Source organism: Gallus gallus, chromosome 13 (genome assembly GCF_016699485.2).
Source record: "Gallus gallus isolate bGalGal1 chromosome 13, bGalGal1.mat.broiler.GRCg7b, whole genome shotgun sequence".
In the NCBI taxonomy this organism is placed as follows: Eukaryota; Metazoa; Chordata; class Aves; order Galliformes; family Phasianidae; genus Gallus; species Gallus gallus.
In genome coordinates, this window is record NC_052544.1 from 9,051,932 (window position 1) to 9,065,635 (window position 13,704).

General features: G+C 39.6%; 1 protein-coding gene across 2 annotated transcripts in view; it reads left to right on the forward strand.

Moving 5' to 3' along the window:
- Positions 1–13,704, forward strand: part of CPEB4 (cytoplasmic polyadenylation element binding protein 4) — a 37,832-nt gene that overhangs the window by 7,226 nt on the left and 16,902 nt on the right. For both annotated transcript variants that reach the window (XM_414678.8, XM_004944878.5), the window contains exon 2: positions 3,826–3,907. In XM_414678.8, coding sequence (XP_414678.3) covers positions 3,826–3,907 — 82 coding nt within the window. The remainder of the gene's footprint in view (positions 1–3,825; positions 3,908–13,704) is intronic.

Below are 13,704 nucleotides of genomic sequence, written 5' to 3' on the forward strand. Positions count from 1 at the left end.
TCACCTTCAGTAAATTGCTTAACTCAGTGCCAGGCTTTGCACTGTTATTGATTCCTCAGTCTTCAGAGAAATTGTATTTTATAAAATCAGGTATAGCCTTGGCTATCAGCAGGAGCTCATAACTTGCCGTGCTTTACCTGTTGGACACTTAGGGGTCTTAGCGTTGGTAGGATCATCCTAGGAAGCGCTGAATGGAAACTCTCATCTTCTTCAATCTGAATTGTTCAGGAGATCAGAGTACTGTGCATGCAGATTAATTGCATTGGGTCTGCACTTTACTAGTGAGGTTAGACTTAGGTTTTTCTGATGCGTAAGGGAGATTAGGTATGGGATTTGTGAGTGCCAAGCATGATCTTCTTGTGCATCAAATATCTGCATTTGATTTCTTTTATGTAGGAGCATATCCTCTCCATTTGCACGTGCTTGGTACCACTGTCATTTTTTATTTTTGGAACTAAATGTCTTTGGACTTGGAAAAATGAAAATGGAATAGGAGTAAAATAATGGAGAAACCACTGTAGTCACAGAGACAAAGTACTTTGCCCTGTGCGATCCCATGGCAAAGTTGTGACTTGGAAGTGCTGGGTTCTACTGCTTGTGCGTTAGCAATGAGACTGTTGGTACGAGCACTCTACTACTTATAAATGCTTTCTAGACAGTAGAAGAAGCAGGATCCTTTTTATTTTTCTGCAGATATAATTGGCCAGGATTTAGTTCAGAACTGTTGTGTTCGCTGCTGTTGAATGCTGATAGTCCCAGTAGCTCCCAGCCTGACCTGCTAGCTGTCACCTCATCTGTATTTTGTGAAAACAATGCCACTTTTTCACAATGATGTTTAACAAATATCTTTACAAATGTTGGATGACGTTTCAAACGCAGTCATATATTAAGACTTCAGGTTGTGTGTGTTTTTTTTTTCATGGTCTTGTGTTCAACGTGATCATTCTACCTCTTTGCTGATTTCCCAGGGGTAAACACATGTCCTCTGAGTCCTCTGAGAAAACAGTATTTTAGATGCACCAAACCCGTATAAAGCCAAGATCTTTTGATCAATCTATGTAACTAATGCCAGGTTGTAGTTAACTTCCTTTGTCAGTGAAGTGTATATACTCTGCTTGATTCCAGGGTAGTCGTTGCCCGTATATCTTTTCTTTATAAATAAGTAAATCAGAATACAGTAAGCAGTCCAGCTCCATGGAAAGCACTGTGACTTCGTGAATCGATCCAGTAAAAATGCCACTATATTGGTATTAATTCTTGTTACATGAAGCTTCTTAAGGAAACTTCACTTTTCCCTACTGAGTACGGTGTGACTTAAGTGCTTTACAGCTTGTAATTAGAATTGCTCTTTCCCGTACTTCATTTCCAGCCTGTGATCAATATCTCAATTGTTACAACTTTTTGATGTTTCAGAATTAAATGCATAGTCACACATTTATTTGGCAGTAAGGCCACTGCCACTAACCTGTCTTCAGTCTGAATTTCCCGATATATTAGATAAACTATAGATGCAAATTGCGCATATAAATCAGATGTAATATCTGTTCCTGATAGAATCGTGGAGTTCATGCTATGATTTTCAAAGAAGTCTCCCTTCAGGAGTACAGCCAAACTTCATGTAGCACTAGTAGTGGTTCTTCTTGCTCAAGCTGTCTCTTCTCAGTGTTGAGCACTACCCATTGCAGCAGGTCCCTCTGTTACTGCAGCTCAATCCAATGTAATGCCTTAGAGACAAGAGGCTTTCTTAGTGCAGCACATCAGAAGTTGCTCAACTTTGGTTTTTCCCTTCATTTGTCTCAGACAACCGAAATGTTAAGTGCCCCAGATTTAATAGACCTGAAACATCTGAGGTTCTGCTCTCTGTGAGGTAAGAGTTGTATTTATTGGCTTGGAGCAGAGCTTCATCCCATACACAGAGACGCAATGCAGTACAAAAGCTGGAATGGAAAAATGAGCACCCTCTGAAGCATACAGAGTTTCCAGAAAGTGCTCCCATCTGTGGCTTAGGCTGTTTTTGTCACTTTAGGAAGATTGCTGGAAACATAGAGACTGTCTTCCAGTACCCACCCCTGAGCACTTGGATCCCGGTGGGTTCAGGATGCAGACCCAAGGACTTTTACTCAATCCTCATAAGGTATTTTAGTGCAACTAAAATGCTTCCTGTAACATACATCGATGAGCAAGGAAATAAATACTGTGCAGAGAGAGGGCGGTGCTATACTTTTCATAGCAAAATTGATGTGGGGCTAGACTAATACAACAAGTGGTTCCTAACTCTGATCTCTCTAACACTATTTGAAAGGCAGTGCAGTGGAATGGAAATACTTCACCGGTTCTGCTTCAGTAATCAACTGTTCGGAGGGAATGAAAAATGAAGAAAATCTAGTTGGAAAACAGCATGTTTTTTAGCAGTCGGAATATAACTCCTTGGAAATGGATCAGCACTCTTAAGAGCTAATGGATTCCTGCTCTTAAAGTGTTTCAAGTCCGAGATGACTGATTATTGTCTGATAGAAAGAATGGCTCTCACAGCGCTGTCGATAACTGCTTTAGCACTTCATTACTGGAAGTGGGGGACGCTGTGGCATTCTGTTCTGGACCAGAGGTGCAATTCCCTTTTGAATTCACTCATTTAGGTGTGATCAAATCTGGATCTGTTTGTGCTGGAGAAATTTCAGCTTTGCAGCTGGAGTTAGGGAGAAAAAATGTATTTTCACTGCAGTAATAGCAGTAGTTGTAGAGAAGCAGATCAGACCCAATGTGCGTTGAATTACCTTCTTATTTGAACGGATACCTTCCCTGCTTGATCTCTGTGCAGGGGTGAATCCCTTAAAACACAGATGAAATAAAACCTTTGTAACTGATGTTGGAGTTATTAGCCTCAGAAAAATGAAACGTGAGGTTGATTCATATGTAAAATGGGTAATGAAGAGGTAAATAATTTGGGGAGGAGATTTTTTGCTTCCATCAGTGACCTTTTATCATACTGTAAACATTTCAAAGTTTGGTTATCCCAAATTTGGGAATGAAACAAATGCAGTGCCAGGATACTCTGTGCTGTCTTAATGTTAGTAAGGCACCAGATTGCAAGATGTGGAATTTGTTGGCTTAGCTGGGAAAGTCTGCGGCATGTCTGTGTTAAATGGTGGCTTTGGTTGATACGAAGGAGAAATATTTGGGAAGTATACTTCAGTTGGGTTGATATAATGAAATGGAAAGGTGCAAGAGACACCTTGCCTCGTGCTTTGTGAATCCTTCAATTGTAGCAATGCTTGGAATATCAAACTTGCGATTCCGGGGACTTTAAAAATAGAGCTAACTTGTCACCTAGCAAACCAGACTGCCACAGCTCTGCTACCTGTGTGAGATGCTTTATAATTGTGCAAAATTAGAACTGATTGTGCAGAATGAGGCTGTTTATCAGGGTAGTAGTTTAGGTGGGAGGAATTCTGTGTGTCATTCTGTGAATTCAGATTTTCTTTAGTTCAGGCTGCTATACCTACTTTATGACTTCTCTTTGCCATTCTGTCTCCTGGGAGCTGCTCTTTGCTTCCTGACTGTGAACTCCAATTATTTTTAACGTAGTTTATCTGTACAGCAAGGAACACAAACTAAATATTGGACTTCTTAAACAAATGATTGGTTGTTATAAATATATATCAGATTCACATTCCCTGTATTCATATTCCAATGCATTGTTCTCTGTATTCGACTGACTTTAGTGGTGTATAAGCACGTGCTGTAGAATAAAACAGAAGTTTTCATGTTACAGGTGGCTTTTTTTTAACACTATGTTGCCTAAACTGTCTTTGTATTTGCTTGCAGGATCGCACAAGGACTTTTGACATGCATTCACTGGAGAATTCGCTGATTGACATAATGAGAGCCGAAAATGATTCACTGAAAGGTAAATTTAGAAGGAGTCCATTTCCTGCAGTAAATAATTGGGAAGACGTGCTTACTTAGGATAAGAAACTGCAGTTTTGGTTAGGAAAAGTAAAGTTCTGTTGTGCACCCTGGTGCATGTAGGTCAGCTCAGGTAGGCCTGCTATCTCGGCTGTCCCTTGATGAAGCTCCTGCAGCACATGGATGCTGGAGTGTGTTTTGTCTTTGCATAAAACAGTGCGAAACACAAACATAAACCAATCCTTTGTGTAAGTTGCCAGTGTTGTTTTTAATGAATACGATGTGTGCAGCCTGCAAAAACGATCAGCCTGCAAATCTTAAGCAGATTGGTGAAACATAGCTATCAGCTATAGCATTTTCCTACTTGAAGTCATAGCTCTTTCAGTCCTGGGGAAGAATGAGTTTTAGGTATGTCACTGGGAGAACAGAGTATTTCTGACTTTTTATTTTATTTTAAAAAGCTCTTTACCTTTCTATTTCTCTCTTTATTTTTGCCACCTTCATTGCAGAATTCTTTTTGCCATTGGGAGAAGGAAGGGGGGCAGGTTGAACCAACTTGCAGTTTGAACTTAACTATTTTTATTTTTTTCTTTTTGGCAAACATCATCTTTCTTTGAAATTACAACTGACAAAGTACTCAAAACACTGTCTACACACTTGATTGAAGCCTGATTAGAAACTGCTTATGGGATGGATTCAGAAGTGTAGTTTCTTATTCTGTACACTGAGTAATCTGTGTCAGTTTGAGGGTTAATCATGTAAGTGAAAGTAGGCGATCTCTTATTTATGCTCATTATCCAGGAATTCAGTTTTGTAACCAGTCATGAGACCACTAAGAAACAAAGCTAGACTTGTGGTTTCTAAAAGTAAATTTCTTTAGATATCAAGGCTTGTGGTGTTAATGAAATATGACTTGTTCTAGTGGTGGTTCTTTCTCAGACGACCAACCTTTGATTAATTGGCAATAGCTTGTTTCTTGCATTCTCCATAGCCTGAAATGCAGCTTGCACATCCCCAGTTCTGTGCCAGCATGATTAGAAACACCAAGAAATACACTTTCCTATTGAAATGACAAAGGGAGCTTGGTGTGGATAGAAACTAATAACAAATGGATTCACAGGAAATAAGAAGAAATTCCCACCTTATGTGGTGGGAGCAGGCTTTTATTAATTACAGATAGTAACAGCTTTTGTTTGTTTAGTACAGTGTCTGTTGAATGTCAGCATCATGCAACCCAGCATGGTGTACTGAACCAAGAATAGGATGCTCTTTCTTGGCAGCAGCACCTGGGATTTGCTCTGGGACCTTATCTTCATCTACCAGGCAGGCCCAACCGAAGTTTTAGCTGCTCAGCTCTGGCAACACAACACCACAAAATGACATTGCTGGAGGCAAATGAAATTTCTCTTAAAGATTGAATTAATAAAGTCAGATTGGTATGCATTTATATCCAGCAACTAGATAAGGGTGGTTCTGTACGGTAGTGTGATATTTTGTTCAAATGCTTGGAAAGGATTATTTGTAACTGTAATCTTTGGGTGTTTTTTTGAGTGCTTTCCATGTCTTAAGAATGATGGAATAAGTGTGTCAGTGAAGAACACATACAGTTCTGACACACATTAATTCCTGCTTGAAATTGTTAATCGCCTTTGCAGAGTCATCTGTGTTTTGTGTTGAGTTTTGTAGGCATTGCATCCTGCTGATCAGAACACAGTGGTATCAATCTGATTGTGTTCTGGATGTTACTTCCTGAGCTCTTCGTACGTTTGTATGTTTCCTAATGAATAGGTGTAAAGCATAAGGAAAAAAAAAGCTTCAGAATGAAGAAGAAACGTTCAAGTATTCCCATGTGAAATACTTGGTTGTTGTGAAGTCTCTTCATTTTTTTTTCAAGGATTTCCACTGCACAAGTGTTAAGCTTGCTTATAGTCAAACGTGCAGAATGCTGAACTTGGCGGCTGCTTATCTGGTGTAGCAGACCTGATACAGAAATGTATTTGCTGTAATATACTTAGAAATGAATCTTTATTCAAACTAGCATCTCCCATGGTGTGGTAATGCTGTAGTGATCATCTGTAAACAGGGTGGGATTTTTAAGGAAGAGAAAGACTTTTAGCTAAATCAAGTGATAGAGCTGGAAAAAAATTGCAGCTTGCCAGTGCAAAGTGCATTTCAACTGTGAAGAAGGGTTCACATGGTTGTTTTTTCCCATCAGTATCTGTTGGTGTGAGATTGTTTTAACGCAGGTTCTCTCTCTTCTGTTTTCTTTTAATTGCCTTTATTTAAACTGATTTAAAGGAATTTTTTAGGAACTTTGGATCTGAAATTCCTAAAATATCTTGAATTATGGTTGTCAGTTCAAAATGTTGCCCTCCATTTCAAACAGCTGCAGTTAGATTATCAGTTCCACAGGCAGATTTTCATTTTGTATTTTAAATGAGCTATTTTGTGCCTGCGTTGCTTTTAAACTGAGGTTGGATATTCTCAAAAGGGAAAAGCTTCTGGGTTTGAGACTTTAAAAATAGCCTGGACAAGACACTAATAACACATGCTGCAGAGAGCAATCTCAGAATGGCATGGAAATAATTTAGATGATCTAATAGGTCTCTCTGCTATCTTCCAAGTCCTTGAGTGGCTGTAATGTTGACTTAATGCGAGTTTAGTACATAGCGCTAATAGAATGCCATCCTCTTATATATTGTAGTGGAGTTCCAGAGAGAGAAAATGTTAAAATATACCTTCCCAACAAGAGTATGGATAAGACAGTAGGTACTGATCAGTTTGGGGCCCACTGGCTTTTGGGATTTTAAAGAAATCCTTTCTATCTTGAAATGCTGTGTTCAAAGCGCCAGGTTTTAGATCCTACAAAATGAATAAATAGGAATACTTCAAAGTTTACCAAAGTCTGTTCACAGTATGTACTTCTTGACTGAGGTGATTAGCCACGCTTTCAGTTTGTTTAGGAGCCTTATAGTCATGCTATTGGGTTGTCACACTATACAAAGTAGTGTTTTCTGCGTGAGGTTGAAAGGTGAATCCTAACTAGCACTGATTACTATATTCAGCCTTACCATTTAGCACTTCTGATAGGCCTTTTACCATTTCTTTTCCTCATTCTAATGTATATTTTTACCCCTGCGTGAATCCTCTTCCTTTGTGGAGCAGCTGCCATTTCAATATGTTATTTTTATCCACACAAGTGAGTGTGCTGCATTCTGCACAGCCAATGACAATCTGCAGAAGCATTTCCCCAGAGACTAATTGCATCTTCTCTGCTGTGCATTCGGCCTTCGTGTGCTGAGCCTGGGATCCGGAGCCTCAGTTTTGAATCTGGCTCTTCCAGATGGCAATTTGAGCATTACTGTAATAGTAGTAGGTTGACTAAATATTTCCTTGTTAAGTGACACTGAAATGTCTTTACTTTATAGCAGCAGACCGCTTTATTTCTGAAATACCCTGTGGTTCAGCTCAGGGTGTAAGGCTTTTTGCCTGCAAATTGTGCAGGGTGAAGTTGAAGCAGACCAGCACATCTACTTATGGCACTGTGAAGCTCCCTAAAATTTGGGTGTGAATCTCTCATTATCTGTATGAACGCTGCATGGTAAAAAACCAAGCATAAATATGCACAAAAAGAAGTGTTTCAGAGGTAGGGCAAGGCCAGGATCTACATGCAGACACCGGCAGAGCGAGTCAGACAGCAGCTCTGCATTTTGGAGGTGCCAGAATGATGGGAACTGGCACCATTTGGGTTTTTTCTGACTGAGCTGATATATACCCGATTGTATATGTAAGGAAGTCATCAGCCCCTTAATATTGATCTGAAAAACTATTTCAGCTCTATTCCAGCTGTAGAGAAAGTAGGTGGGGATTCCACAGTGAACCTTAAAAAGTGTTCTTTGATCAAAGGGAGGAAAATTGTTTTGACAGCATTTTCAGAGTGCTGGAGCAGATGAATTAGTTGTTTCTTTTCTAGCTGTATGGATTATGCAACACATTCATATTGAGTAAAATAGGCCATTTCCTTTCCTGTATGAGCCAGAAAAATAGTGAGAATCTGGCCCAATTTTTTTTTGCTAAGGCCTCAATAACAAAGCCTGCGATCCTTTGTAGGCAAGTGGTCCTTTATGTTTGCGTAGACAAACTGAGCTAGTTTAAAATCTAAAATAATAGGTTGTTTTTTTAAACATCCTCATGTTTTCATAGCAATGAGTAAAGCTTTAACTTGGTGGCTGAGATGAAACTTTCTTCCCTCTCCTTGTTGTGTGCAGTTACACAATCTGGAGCAGTCTGGAACTGCATGATGTTAAGGTCCCTTCCAGCCCAAACCATTCTCTTTATTGAGCCCTGAAAGTCAGAGGCCTCTGGCAGATGTGTGCCATCAGCTATCTTTATCTAAGGATCACTCACTTGCAGCAGTGATGCACCCAACTTACCATAAATTGTGCAAAAACTTCCCCTCTGCTGCTTCTGGCACCAGCAGGGTTTGCTGAAATGGTTTTTAGGACTTGGATATTATTTTTTGCGTGGGATCTTCCTGAATTTTACCTCCTATGCTGTAACCAGGAGAAGCTGACAGGACTTTCAGACCGAGGTGCATATTAATGAAGAGTAAAACCAATTGTGACGTTGTCTCAAGGTACTGCTGAACTGGATCTAATAGCAATAACCCACACCCTGTGCTGACAGAGCTGTGGTGGGGGAACATTCCGTGTGGTTGTTTGCCATCAGCAGCTGTTCTAGCCATGGCTCTCAGCTGGCTTAGAACACAAGTGCTATAAGTGCATAAGGGCACACTTTATTTGCAAATATATCTGATGTTCGTAATTTTGGGGCAATATTCAGTATTTTAACTTTTTTAGTCTGTTGCTGTGCTTTTCCCCCAGCTCCTCTCACACGTTGGCTGATGTACTTTGCTGAGCTGTTCGAAGTGTATCAAAGCTCTCACCCACGAACAGTGAAACCCCCCTGGCAGTGGGAATTCCCAGCTCTGCCATTAGCCACCGAGCTCAGTTGGAAGGGACCCATAAGGATCATTGAGACCAACTGCTGTTGCTACTTTCTTTATTGTTTGCTATAAATCTTCATTGTACCCCAAATACTACAAAAATGCCAGGGCAGGGATGCCGTATTTCAGATGTTACATTATAAACATTTTTAGCAATTGTCCAAAATTATTAGGAAATGTACAGAAATGTTGTTTGTTTTCAGTTATAGGAAATAGCTGTTGAAAGAGCTGAATCATTGTTTACATTAAATTAATTCCTCCACATTTACTGACGCCCTTAATTTTAAGTGCTTAAAGTAGCCTGCTGGTGATGGCACTGCTCGGAGAGTTTGGGGAATGCTTGAAAATGGATTTGCCTCTGTTAACCTTTGCATTTCTGTAGAAGTACAGGATTTGATGATGCAGATGTCAAAGAATGACACGTTTATACTTCTGCAGGATTTTGGGTGAAGTTACTCAGCTAAGCAGGAGTAACACCTCGACATGTGGTGCCATTGAGCAAAGAGCGAGAGGGTATTAACGTAACCACCCTTTGAGGCCAGGAAATTCCTTCCCCTGCCATCACAGAGCAGTACAAATATCCCAGGGCTTTCTGATCTTGGTCCAGCTTTGAAATCAATGTGAAGATTCCTGATAACTTCATTAGGGTATGAGGTCTATGTTTTTATTTTCTCTGGTCTTGAAACATTTCTCATTGGCCCCACTTTGTGTGTTCCCATCTCCAGAGTCTGCATGGAAAATTAAATAAAATGCATTTCATACTTCTTACAGAAGACATTTTCTAACGATGTACATGCTGCAAGTGATAGGGCAGTTCCTGATGTTTAAAATACTACAAAGCAACAACAATACTGCTACAGTATTTGGAGTCGAAACCAATTACTTGATCTTGACAGGTGTTAAAACCAACAAAGTTGTGCTGAATGCCATACCCACAGCCTTGCTAATCTGGTTAAGATCTTTTCTAAAGTTTTCTTGGTTTCTGTTTTACATTTGTTGTTGTTGTTGTTTTTTAAGTCAATCCTTTTCCTTTTTAAGTGTTTTTAATCTTTTCCTTTGTTTCAATGTTACTGTCCACCAAATGCTTTTTTTTTTTTCTTTTCTGAATCCTTGCTTTGATAATCTCTGGTCATTCTAGATCATCTTCAAAGAAGCCTTTAATTTGGAGCTGTGTTCCATGAGTAGTTTCTGTTCCTGGTTTTAAAAGACAGAGCTCTCCCTGTCTGTCCTCCCAGGCTGATGGAAATAGCTTTTCTTTGCCTTTTGCTCACTTTGTTTGCCTTTTCTCCTTGATGTTGAATCATTTGCTATTTGAATCCTTTATTAGCCACATTTTGCATGCTCTCTACCGTGTTTATCAGGATAGAATTGCATGATAGGGGCAGAATGAAAGGGCTGATGTGCTTTTCTTAAACCTGAGCATAAAGAAGAAATGGGAGATTTAATAAAAAGGAGGATGAGTTTTGAGAAAAAGAAAACAACAGGTGAGACCTAGGTATAAATGGGGACAAGAGTTTGTGTAGAATCATAGAATCACAAGGTTGGAAAGGACCTACAAGGTCATGTAGTCCAACCGTGTAACAGCACTGCATTACCTTTCTGTGGTTTGTTACTAGAACTCTTCTAGTGAAGACAGTCAAGTGACACTGCTAAGCCAGTTGTCTTTTGGGACAGGCTGTTCTGAAAGTATCTTTGCCATCACAGAAGGTGATCAGAACACAGGAGTTTAATTGGATTACTTGTTAAAGACGTGCAGTTTCCTGGGGCCTATTTTTATTTGCAAAGCAGCAAACCTTTCTGTAATACTCTTCCTTCATGTCAACCACTAATGTATCAATCCTACTGGACCACTATCAAGCTTCTAATAGTGGATTTCTAGCTGGAGTTCTGCATACCTGCAACAAATCCAATTTGGATTGGTTTGTCTTGGAAGCCTGGGTATGAAAATACGGGAGCTGATTCTTGAATGCTTGTCATTTCAAGGCTCTGCAGCACAGGAGACTTCAGCTTACTTAGTGGCTGTGATAGCGGAGTGTGATGGCCTAGGAGGAACAAATTGAAGAGTGTACATGCAAACAAGTGTGGTGCTGTGCCCACCTTTGAGATGTCTGGTTGTGTTTCTTAATCATTCAGAAATGCTTTTTATTGGAGGACTGAAGAGGAAAACTGAAGTTTTGAATGCTGTTTAATTTGTTGGGAACAGAAGTAATGATTCAGCAAGGTCAATGCTTAACTTCTGTGCTTAGATAATGCTTTTTGAAGAGATATTAACAACTCTTAAAGGTGTCTTTTTTTCATTTTTGTTTAAAATTCAGAACAAATAACTCAATTCTTTTAGGCTGGATATGTATCCTATGTCTACCATCTACCACCAGGTGCTTTATCTTTAAAAACAAAATAAAAATTCTTTCAAATGATTTCAGCAATTTTTATAGACTTCTCGGGAGTATAAAGCTGTGTATTCTTTATCAGTTTTCTCTAGTACTTAAGCATGAGACATAATAAGAACTTCTGATTAGAGCAGTCTGAAAATACATCTTGAAGTAGATCCATCCTTACTTGGCTTAATTTGTCATTCACTGCAGTGCAGATGGGTTAGCTGTGCTGCTAGGTGCTTGGGGTTTTGTTCTCAGTAAATAAAACTGTTTTTTTTAGATGAGCAGAGCAGTCCTTTGCATATCTCTGATAGCTGTAGGTATGCAGAGGTACACAGGGATGTATTCTTTAAGTTTTACTTTGCGAGAAATGCTGATAACAGGAATCCTAGCTTGGCAGTCAGGTTGCATGGATAAGAGAAGAGTGGAGTGTGGGGACACTTGTGGTAGGTAAATGCATGTAACACTATTCAGAATAAATAATTTTCCAATGTTTTGTAGTAGTGGTATATACACATACTGACACTAGTGCACAAAGAGTTAGGGAGGTGGAGACAACTTCATGAAAGCATTCTAAATAATGTCTTGGTTGTCCACGTGTGATTTAAAGCTGTTGTAGTGGTGTTGCCGTGCTGTATCTAGGCAGAGGAAACAAAGTGCTGATTCCTTGAAAATGCAGTTTCTGTTTCTCTTGCTAGTTGGAGTGGGGCTGTAGCGCAGTCCTGTCTTTATCTTTCAAATAAATTACTGGGAAAAAATAGTGTCTTTTTTACAGTTACTGTAAAGACGAAAAATGGGGAAATGTTTTGTTGCAGAGACTTGAGTACATGTGTTACTCTTCCCGTATTGTTTGGGACTGAAGCAAGAGGATGCTTAAAAAAGGAACAAAGCTGTCGTGTTGCATTCCAGGCTGCCTTGTGATCATTCCTTCCACAGACAAAAATAAGTTGCTTTGAACCTATTATTGTACTTAAGGAACTCTGTTTTTAAATCTTGCAGCATGTTGGTATATGCCAATGTAAGCTGAGCTTTGAGTCACATGCAGGAGTCACATTTCAAGTTATTCATTAAAGCATGGGCAGAGCTCAGCCTGCCCTTCTGCAGGAGAGTTGGGCTGATGGCATGGGCAGATATCTGCCTCTCTTGAGGGTATGCTCTGTGTAAGGGATCCAGGAGCAGTGCATGTGAACCAGAGCCACGAAGGGAAGGTTTGTGAAGTTTTTGCATCTTTTCTACATGTTTCAATAAAATCAGTAGTAAGTTGTTATGGGTTAATAGTATCTTATTCTGTCACTTGGTAAATAAATTCTACCTACTGATTTTTAGCATGTGGCATCCTTTTTTCTTTCCTCTTATCAGAAAGTCCATCCTTAGAGTGCATTCTGTAGCTGAGAACTTGTTTTGTTCTTAATTGGCAACGTTGTTTAATACTTTTCCTTCTCCCAGCTGCAAACTCTGCCCTCACCTTTTTATTTTTGAAGTATAGCAATAGCATACATGCCTGGAAAAGAAATGCTGGTAGTTGTTCCATCTCATAAACTGGGAGATGTACAGAGGGAAAAGATTGGATGTTTTTATAACTTGTATATTCCTTAGAAGTCATACATTAAGATAAGACAAAGCTCAGTGCCACCAGCAGCGGTGTGGCTGTTTCTCTGGCACACACACACAGTTCAAACAAGCATCCGTTCTGCAGCAGGGAAATGTGCTCCGTCATTTGCTTTTCTGCTTTGGGTTTTTTTTTAATCTCTGACCCTTTGGGGATTCCTGGAGGGGAGGGAAGGAATATTCAAGTATCAGTGATATTTATGAGTTCCATTTACACTGATTTACTACAACCCAGCATAATGTAGTGGGAATAATGGGAAAAGTGTAAGTACTTTCTAGACAAAGTTGTAGCTATGCTTAGGATTTAAAGCAGCTCTGTTTTGGAACAGACGGCTGTGCGTTACTCTGTTTGATAGCAAAGAAAAGTTCAAAGTTAGCTTTGAAGCTTCTATATTTTTGTGAGGAGTGAGGCTGGATTTGGTTTGTCAGCTTTCAGGAGGAGTTAAGTGGTTTTTAAAATGTGTGAAAGATCATCTGTAGAAGTTCAGTCTGTGCAGCACTGTGTTAGCCTGACAGATTACCTGAGAGCATCTGCAGGAAAGGAATAATGATGGTGGTGGCAGCTCTCAAACAAACCCCATTTGTGTGTTTCAATAGTTACTTCTCAGCTTCTCTCCTTGCTGACCCCCCCAAGTGTTTGATGTATAAAGTTGTCTCTGACCAAACTATAAGGTGTTATGCTGGCAGTCTGCTTTGGCATAGAAGTCAGACTCTACTTCAGTTGTTTTTCCATAATTAAAAAAAAGAAAAGTAGAATCATAAATGTTGCATACATCATAATCAGTGCCTAACATGAGAAGAAGAGACTGT